The sequence below is a fragment of the Lynx rufus genome, unplaced genomic scaffold (assembly GCF_022079265.1).
Source record: "Lynx rufus isolate CCGP_SWC_20201006 ecotype Redwood Valley unplaced genomic scaffold, mLynRuf1.p SCAF_8, whole genome shotgun sequence".
Classification (NCBI taxonomy): Eukaryota; Metazoa; Chordata; class Mammalia; order Carnivora; family Felidae; genus Lynx; species Lynx rufus.
The window spans coordinates 52130647-52144882 of NW_025814896.1; the positions used below are offsets into that span (position 1 = coordinate 52130647).

A 14236-nucleotide genomic window follows, 5' to 3' on the forward strand; every position below is an offset into this window, starting at 1 on the left:
ACCACAATTTTCCAAAAATTATCCTTTTTCAAAAGAAAAAGAGTTCTCTAACAAAAACCCTCACTTTGAAACCATAAGCAACACATGTAGAAATATATATTTGAAAATTTAAATACATATATCCCTTAACCCAGCAGCAGTACACTAAGATTTTTAAATGAGATGAACCTATTATCTGGACTTTAAAAATTTTTTTTTTCAACGTTTTTTTTATTTATTTTTGGGACAGAGAGAGACAGAGCATGAATGGGGGAGGGGCAGAGAGAGAGGGAGACACAGAATCGGAAACAGGCTCCAGGCTCTGAGCCATCAGCCCAGAGCCCGACGCGGGGCTCGAACTCACGGACCGCGAGATCGTGACCTGGCTGAAGTCGGACGCTTAACCGACTGCGCCACCCAGGCGCCCCGATTATTATCTGGACTTTAAAAGATTAAGTAATTTTAAGATACACATGTAGCCACTAAAAATTATAATGGAATCTGTTATTTTATTTAGATGATAAAAGCGGATTACAAAAAAACAAGTGTAATATGATGCCATTTAAGGTTTACATTGAAAAAGATATATGCAAGAATATTTTTTAAAAATACTATAAAATTTTAGCAATTGGGGTAATACTTTCCTCTTAACAGGTGTGACTTGCATAAATAATAGTAATTAATAAAGTCAATTTGTAAAAATAATCAAATGTTTAAAAAAGATGTCTATGGGGCATCTGGGTGGCTCAGCTGGTTAAGCATCCTACTTTGGCCCAGGTCATGATCTCATGGTTCGTGAGTTCAAGCCCTGCATCAGGCTCTGTGCTGACAGCTCAGAGCCTAGAGCCTACTTCTGATTCTGTGCCTCCCTCTCTCTCTCTGCCCCTCCCCCACTAGTGCTCTGTCTCTGTCTCTCAAAAATAAAAATATTAAAAAAATTTTTTAAAAGATGTCTATGAACACTGCTTCAAAAATATGTCATTTTGCTAGAAAATGTCAAGACCACAAAGATATATTCTAAGCCTTTGATGGAATCCTACTTCTGGTATAGTACCCTAAGAAAAACACCTAAAATACACCCCTTCTAAAGCATATGAGGTGCTTCAAAAATGTAGAAGTATCTTAATTACTTAGCAATAGGGAAATGGTTAACTCAAACTCCACACCCAAAAAACAAATAATCCAGTGAAGAAATGGGCAGAAGACACGAATAGACACTTCTCTAAAGAAGACATCCGGATGGCCAACAGGCACATGAAAAGATGCTCAACGTCGCTCCCCATCAGGAAAATACAAATCAAAACCACACTCAGATACCACCTCATGCCAGTCAGAGTGACTAAAATGAACAAATCAGGAGACTACAGATGCTGGCGAGGATGTGGAGAAACGGGAACCCTCTTGCACTGGTGGTGGGAATGCAAACTGGTGGAGCCGCTCTGGAAAACAGTGTGGAGGTTCCTCAAAAAATTAAAAACTGATCTACCCTATGACTCAGCAATAGCACTGCTAGGTATTTGCCCAAGGGATACAGGAGTGCTGATGCATAGGGGCACTTGTGCCCCAATGTTTATAGCAGCACTTTCAACAATAGCCAAATTATGGAATGAGCTTAAATGTCCATCAACTGATGAATGGATAAAGGAATTGTGCTTTATATATACAATGGAATACAACGTGGCAATGAGAAAGAATGAAATATGGCCTTCTGTAGCAACGTGGATGGAACTGGAGAGTGTTATGCTAAGTGAAATAAGTCATACAGAGAAAGACAGATACCATATGTTTTCACTCTTATGTGGATCCTGAGAAACTTAACAGAAGACCACGGCAGAGAGGAAGGGGAAAAAAAAAAGGTTAGAGAGGGAGGGAGCCAAAACATAAGAGACTCTTAAAACCTGAGAATAAATTGAGGGTTGATGAGGGGTGGGAGGGAGGGGAAAGTGGGTCATGGGCATTGAGGAGGGCACCTGTTGGGATAAGCACTGGGTGTTGTATGGAAACCAATTTGACAATAAATTTCATATTTAAAAAAAAGTGTATATCCACTCTGTGGACTAAAGATTATAAACAAGAAAAATATTAATAATTAAGTAAAAACAATAAAAGCTAGGATACAAAGTCATATGTAATTAGACCACAGATATGATCAATAGGTACAGAAAATAAACATACGAGTTTGGAAGGACATATGTAGCCTTTCACAGTACCATCTAGGCACTACTGACTACTTCCTCCTTTTGAAATACTCATTGGCTTCTGTGACACCAATTTCTCCTAGTTTTCCTTCTACTTCTCTAGTCACTATCAGTCTTTCTGGCTGGTTCATCTTCACTCACTTGGTCATTAAATGTTGGCGTTCCTCAAATTCAGTATTAGCCAACACAGACTAATTAGCCCATACAAACTGATGACTCCCATATTTACATATCTAGCACAGACTCCTCTTTGTGTTGAGCTCTGGTCCCTTATATTGATGTCTATCAGACACATCCATTTTGGTATCTCAAACTCAGCTTGTCCAGAACTTACCAGATTAAGGAGGCTCAAACCCAGATGTACTCCAATATTTCCTATTTTGAGAGAATGCTACTGACATTCATCCAGTTGCAAAAGTCAGAAACCTGGGAACCAACTAGACACCTCAACTTATATACTAGATCCATTACGAAGTCTCATCTGTTTTACCTCCTAAATATTTTCTCAACAGTCTACTTCTAATTCCATAACCATGATTCTAATGCAAATTACTGTCTTAATTCATCTGAACTACTTAAGACTTTCCTAACTGTTCTCCAGCATCTGCTCTGGAGCCTTCACTGCAGTGAAGGATCTTCAAAAGCATAAATCTGATGCTATTTTCTCCTTAAAGATCTTCACTGGTTTCCTACTAGTCTTAGTTATTATTTTCTGGAATGAAATTTCAAGCAAAATTGAAAAATTAGACACCTCAAGGAGAAATGTCTAAACTGTATGTTTATGGGTGAATGGAATTTAATAACTATTCACTATCTTAAGGCCATAATTCCAGTAATATCTTCTATACTTAATCCCCTTCACCCTATATTTTAATATGAGATTTAAAATTGGTAAAGAATCAAAGTGATTTGGGGCACTTGGCTGGCTGAGTTGGTAGAGCACGTGACCCTTGATCTTGGGGTTGTGAGTTCAAGCCCCAAGTGGGGAAGAGGGGGAGGAGAAGGAAGAGAAGTATCATCATCACCATCATCATCAAAGTGATTTTTTTCAGAGTGAAATCTTTCAAATGAGACTACACATATGTAGGCAAGATAGAGTACACAGCATTACCTATAAAGCATTTCTGCCACACAAGTTACATAATACCAAAAAGAAGGATGCAGAAAAATTAAGAATGTGAGATACTCAACTGAGCTCTTCCACAAACTACCATAAAAATGGGAGGCAAGAAGGATGGTGGAGAAAGTGAAGTATCTTAAGTTTAAAGAGACTCGACCAAGACAACCACAAAGGCCTGGTTATATTTCTATTTTTGTTGTGGTGGTGAATTTTTTGTTAATACGTTTATTGAGACATAATTCATACACCATATAATTCACCTATTTAAAGTGTACAATTAAATGATTTTTAGTATATTCACACAGTTGTAAAACCATTACCATAATCAGTTTTAGAACATTTTCATCACCTACTCCCAAAAAACCCTAACCATTAGCAGTCATCCCAATACTGCCCCAACCACTGATCTGCCTTCTCTATATAGATTTACCTATTCTGGATTTTTCACATAAATGGAATCATACAATATGTGGTCTTTTGTGACTTGCTTCTGTCACTTTGAATATTTTCTTTCTTTTTTTTTTAAGGTTTGAGACTGGGTTCATTTGTTGTTTTTTTAAATGTTTATTTGAGAGAGAGAGAGAGAGAGAGAGAGAGAGAGTGAGTCAACGAGAAAGGAAAACAGAGGATCTGAAGCAGACTCTGTGCTGACCAGAGAGAACCCAATGCAGGGCTTGAACTCACGAACAGTGAGATCACGACCCGAGCCTAAGTCAGACACTTAACCAACAGAGGCCACTCAGGCGCCCCTACTTTCAATATTCTTAAGGTTCATTCATGTTGTAGTATGCATCAATACAGCATTTCTTTTTACCACCAAATAATATTCCACTGTATACATAGACCATATCCATTTATCCACCGATGGACACTTGGATTGTCCACTTTTTGGCTATTATGAATCACGCTGCTAGGAATGTTCATAGCATTCCTGCAAATTTCTGTGCGTACATATGCCTTCATCTCTCCTGTACATACCTAGGAATGGAAATGCTGACTTACATAGTAATCTATGTTAAATCTTTTCAGGAACTGCCAGACTATTTTCCAAAGGTGCTACAGTTTTATAATTTCACCAGCAGTATAGGAGTTTCAATTTCTTCATTTACATTTTGGTCACAATTAAGATTACCTAGTTTTTTGTTTTTTAATTTGCCATCCTAGTGATGGGATGTGATATATCAAAATGGTTTTCATTTGCATTTCCCAAGTTAGTAATGTTGAGCATCATTTCATGTGCTTATTGACCAATTGTATATGATTTTTACAGAAATGTCTACTCAGATCCATAGTGCATTTTTAATTAGGTTTTCTTTTATATTACTAAGTTGTAAGGCTTTTAAAAATATATTTCAAATGGAAGTCCCTTATCAGATACATGATTTGAAAAATACTTTCTCTATTCAGTTGAATTGTCTTTAGACTTTCATGATGGTATCCTCTGGAGCATAAAAGTTAAAAAGAAAAAAAAGTTTTGTCTTAAATTTCATTTTTATTAGTTAGAATTTTCTCACCAATGGAGGTTTTTTTGTCTTCTGGTTTGGTCTTAACAACAATTAACATTTATTGAATATGTGTTTTTATCAGGCACTGTAAGAAGCTAGGGCTGTAGAGATGTAGAAGCCAAATTTGTTGGCAAAACTCCAAAGATCACCATGCTTCAACCCTGCTTTCTTCTCCCACTACTGCCCATTACTTTCTTCACATCTGGTACTCCAGCCATCCAGACCTTCTGTAAATAACTAACATACATTGCTCTTTTCCCCAATTCCATGTTTTCTTTCATGTTATTTCCATATACCCTTATTACTAAGATAAGATGAGCAAAACTGAATTTATTTAAGGTGTACAATGTGATGTTTTAATATATGTATACATTGTGAAATGGCTACCACAACCAAGATAATTAACATACCCATCATCTCACACAGTTACCTTTTATTTATTTTTGGTGGTGAGAACACACTTGAGATCCTAACAGGTCTGAGGTGAGATCTCACTGTAGGTTTGTTTTAATCTGTGCTTCTTGCTCTCAACAATAGCCAAATTATGGAAAGAGCCAAAATGTCCATCAACTGATGAATGGATAAAGAAATTGTGGTTTATATACACAATGGAATACTACGTGGCAATGAGAAAGAATGAAATATGGCCTTTTGTAGTAATGTGGATGGAACTGGAGAGTGTGATGCTAAGTGAAATAAGTCATACAGAGAAAGACAGATACCATATGGTTTCATTCTTATATGGATCCTAAGAAACTTAACAGAAACCCAAGGGGGAAGGGAAGGAAAGGAAAAAAAAAGAGGTTAGAGTGGGAGAGAGCCAAAACATAAGACACTGTTAAAAACTGAGAACAGCTCTCTGTCCCTGGTATCTCACTGCTGCGTCAGTGCAGTTAGGCATCAGCAAATTAATGAGAGGAGAGAGGAGGCCCCTGCTCTTGGGCACCCGCAGGAACTTACTCCAGCTCCAGACACACCGTAAACACTTTCATCTAACGGAAGATAAGCTGTGAAATCGGATTTCTGAACCACAAGACATTTGTGTAAAAACTGCATTCCATGCCAGGCCTGAAATGTTGCAAAGCTCAGTTCGTATTTTCTTTTAGAAATTATTTTGGCGAGGAGAGAGGGAAGATGGCGGTGTAGGAGGACGCTGGGCTCAACGTGCGTCCTGCTGATCACTTAGATTCCACCTACACCTGCCTAAATAACCCAGAAAACCGCCAGAGGATTAGCAGAACGGAGTCTCTGGAGCCAAGCGCAGACGAGAGGCCCACGGAAGAGGGTAGGAAGGACTGCGAGGTGGTGCGCGCTCCACGGACTAGGGGGAGGGAGCCGGGGCAGAGGGGCGGCTTGCCGGCCAAGCAGAGCCCTCGAGTCTGGCTGGCAAAAGCGGAGGGGCCTGACGGACTGTGTTCCCACAGCAAGCGCAACTTAGCGTCTGGGAGGTCGTAAGTTAACAGCTCTGCTCGGAAAGCGAGAAGGCTGGAGGACAAAGGGAGGGAGAGCTGCTGAGCCCCCGGACCACAGAGCTCAGTTTGGTGGGGAACAAAGGCGCTCGCCAGCGCCATCTCCCTCGCCCATCCCCCAGCCAAAATCCCAAAGGGAATCAGTTCCTGCCAAACACCCAACTCTGTGCTTCTGCGGAGCCAAACCTCCGGCAGCAGATCTGACTCCCTCCCGCTACCACAGGGACCCTCCTGAAGTGGATCACCTAAGGAGAAGCGAGCTAAGCCTGCCCCTCCTGCCCCCGTGCACCTTGCCTACCCACCCCAGCTAATACGCCAGATCCCCAGCATCACAAGCCTGGCAGTGTGCAAGAAGCCCAGACGGGCCACACCACCCCACAGTGAATCCCGCCCCTAGGAGAGGGGAAAAGAAGGCACACCAGTCTGACTGTGGCCACAGCGGTGGGCTGGGGGCAGACATCAGGTCGGACTGCGGCCCCGCCCACCAACTCCAGTTATACACCACAGCACAGGGGAAGTACCCTGCAGGTCCTCACCACTCCAGGGACTATCCAAAATGACCAAACGGAAAAATTCCCCTCAGAAGAATCTCCAGGAAATAACAACAGCTAATGAACAGATCAAAAAGGATTTAAATAATATAACAGAAAGTGAATTTAGAAAAATAGTCACAAAATTAATCGCTGGGCTTGAAAACAGCATAGAGGACAGCAGAAAATCTATTGCTACAGAGATCAAGGGACTAAGGAACAGTCACGAGGAGCTGAAAAGCGCTTTAAACGAAATGCAAAACAAAATGGAAACGACGACAGCTCGGATTGAAGAGGCAGAGGCGAGATTAGGTGAACTAGAAGATAAAGTTATGGAAAAAGAGGAAGCTGAGAGAAACAGATAAAAAAAATCCAGGAGTATGAGGGGAAAGTTAGAGAACTAAGTGATACACTAAAAAGAAATAATATACGCATAACTGGTATCCCAGAGGAGGAAGAGAGAGGGAAAGGTGCTGAAGGGGTACTTGAAGAAATTATAGCTGAGAACTTCCCTGAACTGGGGAAGGAAAAAGGCATTGAAATCCAAGAGGCACAGAGAACTCCCTTCAGACATAACTTGAATCGATCTTCTGCACGACGTATCATAGTGAAACTGGCAAAATACAAGGATAAAGAGAAAATTCTGAAAGCAGCTAGGGATAAACGTGCCCTCACATATAAAGGGAGACCTATAAGACTCGTGACTGATCTCTCTTTTGAAACTTGGCAGGCCAGAAAAGATTGGCACAAGATATTCAGTGTGCTAAACAGAAAAAAATATGCAGCCGAGAATCCTTTATCCAGCAAGTCTGTCATTTAGAATAGAAGGAGAGATAAAGGTCTTCCCAAACAAACAAAAACTGAAGGAATTTGTCACCACTAAACTAGCCCTACAAGAGATCCTAAGGGGGACCCTGTGAGACAAAGTACCAGAGACATCACTACAAGCATAAAACATACAGACATCACAACGACTCTAAACCCGTATCTTTCTATAATAACACTGAATGTAAATGGATTAAATGCGCCAACCAAAAGACATAGGGTATCAGAATGGATAAAATAATAAGACCCATCTATCTATTTGCTGTCTACAAGAGACTCATTTTAGACCTGAGGACACCTTTACATTGAAAGTGAGGGGATGGAGAACTATTTATCATGCTACTGGAAGCCAAAAGAAAGCTGGAGTAGCCATTCTTATATCAGACAAACTAGACTTTAAATTAAAGGCTGTAACAAGAGATGAAGAATGGCATTATATAATAATTACAGGGTCTATCCATCAGGAAGACCTAACAATTATAAATGTCTATGCGCCGAATACCAGAGCCCCCAAATATATAAAACAATTACTCATAAGCAACCTTATTGATAAGAATGTGGTAATTGCAGGGGACTTTAACACCCCACTTACAGAAATGGATAGATCATCTAGACACATGGTCAATAAAGAAACAAGGGCCCTGAATGAGACATTGGATCAGATGGACTTGACAGATATATTTAGAACTCTGCATCCCAAAACAACAGAATATACTTTCTTCTCGAGTGCACATGATACATTCTCCAAGATAGATCACATACTGGGTCACAAAACAGCCCTTCATAAGTTTACAAGAATTTAAATTATACCATGCATACTTTCAGACCACAATGCTATGAAGCTTGAAATCAACCCCAGGAAAAAGTCTGGAAAACCTCCAAAAGCATGGAGGTTAAAGAATACCCTACTAAAGAATGAGTGGGTCAACCAGGCAATTAGAGAAGAAATTAAAAAATATATGGAAACAAACGAAAATGAAAATGCAACAATCCACATGCTTTGGGATGCAACAAAGGCAGTCCTGAGAGGAAAATACATTGCAATCCAGGCCTATCTCAAGAAACAAGAAACATCCCAAATACAAAATCTAACAGCACACCTAAAGGAAATAGAAGTAGAACAGCAAAGGCAGCCTAAACCCAGCAGAAGAAGAGAAATAATAAAGATCAGAGCAGAAATAAACAATATAGAATCTAAAAAAACTGTAGAGCAGATCAATGAAACCAAGAGTTGGTTTTTTGAAAAAATAAACAAAATTGACAAACCTCTAGCCAGGCTTCTCAAAAAGAAAAGGGAGATGACCCAAATAGATAAAATCATGAATGAAAATGGAATTATTACAACCAATCCCTCAGAGATACAAACAATTATCAGGGAATACTATGAAAAATTATATGCCAACAAACTGGACAACCTGGAAGAAATGGACAAATTCCTAAACACCCACACTCTTCCAAAAGTCAATCAGGAGGAAAGAGAAAGCTTGAACAGACCCATAACCAGTGAAGAAATTGAATCGGTCATCAAAAATCTCCCAACAAATAAGAGTCCAGGACCAGATGGCTTCCCAGGGGAGTTCTACCAGACGTTTAAAGCAGAGATAATACCTATCCTTCTCAAGCTATTCCAAGAAATAGAAGGGGAAGGAAAACTTCCAGACTCATTCTATGAAGCCAGCATTACTTTGATTCCTAAACCAGACAGAGACCCAGTAAAAAAAGAGAACTACAGGACAATATCCCTGATGAATATGGATGCAAAAATTCTCAATAAGATACTAGCAAATCGAATTCAACGGCATATAAAAAGAATTATTCACCATGATCAAGTGGGATTCATTCCTGGGATGCAGGGCTGGTTCAACATTCGCAAATCAATCAACGTGATACATCACATTAACAAAAAAAAAAGATAAGAACCATATGATCTTGTCAATCGATGCAGAAAAGGCCTTTGACAAAATCCAGCACCGTTTCTTAATAAAAACCCTTGAGAAAGTCGGGATAGAAGGAACATACTTACACATCATAAAAGCCATTTATGAACAGCCCACAGCTAACATCATCCTCAACGGGGAAAAACTGAGAGCTTTTTCCTTGAGATTAGGAACAAGACAGGGATGCCCACTCTCACCGCTGTTGTTTAACATAGTGTTGGAAGTTCTAGCATCAGCAATCAGACAACAAAAGGAAATCAAAGGCATCAAAATTGGCAAAGATGAAGTCAAGCTTTCGCTTTTTGCAGATGACATGATATTATACATGGAAAATCCGATAGACTCCACCAGAAGTCTGCTAGAACTGATACATGAATTCAGCAAAGTTGCAGGATACAAAATCAATGTCCAGAAATCAGTTGCATTCTTATACACTAACAATGAAGCAACAGAAAGACAAATAAAGAAACTGATCCCATTCACAATTGCACCAAGAAGCATAAAATACCTAGGAATAAATCTAACCAAAGATGTAAAAGATCTGTATGCTGAAAACTATAGAAAACTTATGAAGGTAATTGGAGAAGATTTAAAGAAATGGAAAGACATTCCCTGCTCATGGATTGGAAGAATAAATATTGTCAACATGTCAATACTACCCAAAGCTATCTACACATTCAATGCAATCCCAATCAAAATTGCACCAGCATTCTTCTCGAAACTAGAACAAGTAATCCTAAAATTTATATGGAACCACAAATGACCCTGAATAGCCAAAGTAATTTTGAAGAAGACCAAAGCAGGAGGCATCACAATCCCAGACTTTAGCCTCTACTACAAAGAAGTCATCATCAAGACAGCATGGTATTGGCACAAAAACAGACACATAGACCAATGGAATAGAATAGAAACCCCAGAACTAGACCCACAAACGTATGGCCAACTAATCTTTGACAAAGCAGGAAAGAACATCCAAAGGAAAAAAGACAGTCTCTTTAACAAATGGTGCTGGGAGAACTGGACAGCAACATGCAGAAGGTTGAAACTAGACCACTTTCTCACACCATTCACAAAAATAAACTCAAAATGGATAAAGGACCTGAATGTGAGACAGGAAACCATCAAAACCCTGGAAGGGGAAAGCAGGAAGACCTCTCTGACCTCAGCCGTAGCAATCTCTTACTTGACACATCCCCAAAGGCAAGGGAATTAAAAGCAACAATGAATTACTGGGACCTTATGAAGATAAAAAGCTTCTGCACAGCAAAGGAAACAACCAACAAAACTAAAAGGCAACCAACGGAATGGGAAAAGATATTTGCAAATGACATATCAGACAAAGGGCTAGTATCCAAAATCTATAAAGAGCTCACCAAGTCCACACCCGAAAAACAAATAATCCAGTGTAGAAATGGGCAGAAAACATGAATAGACAGTTCTCTAAAGAAGACATCCGGATGGCCAACAGGCACATGAAAAGATGTTCAACGTCGCTCCTCATTAGGGAAATACAAATCAAAACCACACTCAGATACCACCTCACGCCAGTCAGAGAGGCCAAAATGAACAAATCAGGAGACTATAGATGCTGGAGAGGATGTGGAGAAACGGGAACCCTCTTGCACTGTTGGTGAGAATGCAAATTGGTGAAGCCGCTCTGGAAAGCAGTGTGGAGGTTCCTCAGAAAATTAAAAATAGACCTACCCTATGACCCAGCAATAGCACTGCTAGGAATTTACCCAAGGGATACAGGAGTACTGATGCATAGGGGCACTTGTACCCCAATGTTTATAGCAGCACTCTCAACAATAGCCAAATTATGGAAAGAGCCTAAATGTCCATCAACTGATGAATGGATAAAGAAATTGTGGTTTATATACACAATGGAGTACTATGTGGCAATGAGAAAGAATGAAATATGGCCCTTTGTAGCAACGTGGATGGGACTGGAGAGTGTTATGCTAAGTGAAATAAGCCATACAGAGAAAGACAGATACCATATGGTTTCACTCTTATGTGGATCCTGAGAAACTTAACAGAAACCCATGGGGGAGGGGAAGGGAAAAAAAAAAAAAAAAAAAGGAGGTTAGAGTGGAAGAGAGCCAAAGCATAACAGACACTTAAAAACTGAGAACAAACTGAGGGTTGATGGGGGGTGTGTGGGAGGGGAGGGTGGGTGATGGGTATTGAGGAGGGCACCTTTTGGGATGAGCACTGGGTGTTGTATGGAAACCAATTTGAGAATAAACTTCATATATTGAAAAAAAAATAACACTGATGCAGTGGCAGAAACAAAACAAAGCATAAGGCGGGGGTGGGCGCCTGGGTGGCTCAGTCAATTAGGCGTCTGATTGCTGATTTCAGCTCAGGTCATGATCTCATGGTTTGTGGGACTGAGCCCTGCACTGGACTTCTGCTCTGTCAGGAGCTTGGGAATCACTGCTTGAGATTCTCTCTCTTCTCTCTCTGCCCCTCCCTTGCTCACTCACTCACTCTCTCTCAAAATAAAAAATACATATATAAATACATAAATAAATAAATAAATAAGAAAGGATATGGGCTTAATTACACAAAAATGTAAAACTTTTATACAACATAGACTACTACTCATTCTAAAATTCATATGGAATCTCCAGGCACAGTGAACAGACAAAAAACAATCTTGAAAAAGAACAAAGTAAGGTCTCACACTTCCTGATTTCAAACTTGCTGCAAAGCTACAGTAATCACAACAGTGTCATATTCACATGGAGATATAAAAACCAATGAGACAGAGAGCCCAGAAATAAGCCCTCACATACATGGTTAAATAATGTTTGTCAAGGGTGCCAAGACCACTCAATGGGGAAAAGGACAGTCTCTTCAACAAACGGTGAGGGGAAAACTGGATATTCACTTGTGAAAAATGAAGTGGACCCTTATCTTACACCAGAGACAAAAAATTAACTGAAAATTAATCAGAGCCTTAAATATAACTAAAATTGCACTAATTTCTAGAAGCATTACTTGGCTTATGGCACTTTTCTTCCACCTTCAAAGCTAGCAAACATGGGCTGAGTCTCTGACCTGTTCTTCTGCTTTGTCTGGTTAAAAACTCACATGACTACTGGACCCACTCAGACAACCTGGTCAATCTCTATTGGAAAGTCAGCTGATTAGCAAACCGTAATTCACTTCTGCCATATAACATAACATATGGAAAGGTTCCAGGGATTAGGATATGAGTATCTTGAAAGCCATTATTCTGCCAAGCAGAAAAGCATTTAGAAGAAACATTTTAGTTACGTAAAGATGAAAACTGGAAGTAATTTTGTCAAATGAAACCCTAGCCAATATTTAACAATTATATAATTGTTTCTGAAAACACTAAACAAACAACTTTAGATGTCTACTCTTCAAAGTTTTAATATATTTCTTGTAGAATATAGTTGGCAACCTCTAATGACCATATATACTAACTAGAAATCATGAGTACTAATATCCAAATTAATGTCTGTAACTTAAGAAAATGGTCATTTCTTTTTGTTAACGAGAAACCCCTTACAAATAGACTTTTCATCCCTTCATGACAAAAAGTAAAACAAAATTATTTTAGTGGAAATCATGTGTTATCAATCAGGAATTGTTCGTATCACTGATCATTTGCCTAACTCTAGTATACAATTATTTTGCCATTTCTGGATTAAGATGTTAACTTCTAGTCTCTATCTTTAAAAAGAATTCCCATTATTTTAAGAAAAATAAAAGTATGAATTAATTTTAATTAAGTCTGAAATGAATCTTTTCAGAACTATTGGTATGGTCAATTTTCAATCAAAAATATTTTCAATATTTTTTCCCTTATAACATATACAATAGGCTTTCCAGTTTTGATCTTCATAAGTCATATATATCAAATCAATAAACAAACCTTTATACACTTCTCCTGAATATCATTTCTCTGAGAAGCAAATTTCAGTAGGGGCTTTTCACCATCCATTCCAGATTCTTCGCTTTGTAATTTACTAAGGTGGTGATCTGAAATCCAGTCCATGAAGACAGTTAAAAGTTCATAAACTTGTGCATTAAGTGGTACCTATATGTAAAAAATTAAACCAAACATATATTTCAGTTCACAACCTGATAAAATTTCAAAGACAAGTTTTAAATTTGGGGATTATAGAAAAAGTTACTTAAAGAATGCCATTAAAATATGTATTGAATGACAAAGCTTCTCCAAACAAAGGAAATTCCAAATCAAACACTTCCATTTAACGTAAGAAACAAGTTAAATGATGGCTGAGACACGGGGAGAAAATTCATCTTAAAAATGAAATTGAAAGAACTTTGCCTTATTACCAAAAAAAGAATTTTCATAAAAATTCTTTACCTAAGTTTGATAACAATAAAATTGGCCTTAACTCAAAAGTATATACCATCATAGCTAAAATATTTTAATAAATTTAAAGATTTAGAGGGGCGCCTGGGTGGCGCAGTCGGTTAAGCGTCCGACTTCAGCCAGGTCACGATCTCGCGGTCCGTGAGTTCGAGCCCCGCGTCGGGCTCTGGGCTGATGGCTCAGAGCCTGGAGCCTGTTTCCGATTCTGTGTCTCCCTCTCTCTCTGCCCCTCCCCCGTTCATGCTCTGTCTCTCTCTGTCCCAAAAATAAATAAACGTTGAAAAAAAAAAATAAA

General features: G+C 39.0%; 1 protein-coding gene across 2 annotated transcripts in view; it reads right to left on the reverse strand.

Annotated features, from left to right (window-relative positions):
- Positions 1-14236, reverse strand: part of CCDC138 (coiled-coil domain containing 138) — a 141860-nt gene that overhangs the window by 80999 nt on the left and 46625 nt on the right. For both annotated transcript variants that reach the window (XM_047069863.1, XM_047069862.1), the window contains one exon: positions 13474-13638. In XM_047069863.1, the coding sequence (XP_046925819.1) occupies positions 13474-13638 (165 nt within the window). The remainder of the gene's footprint in view (positions 1-13473; positions 13639-14236) is intronic.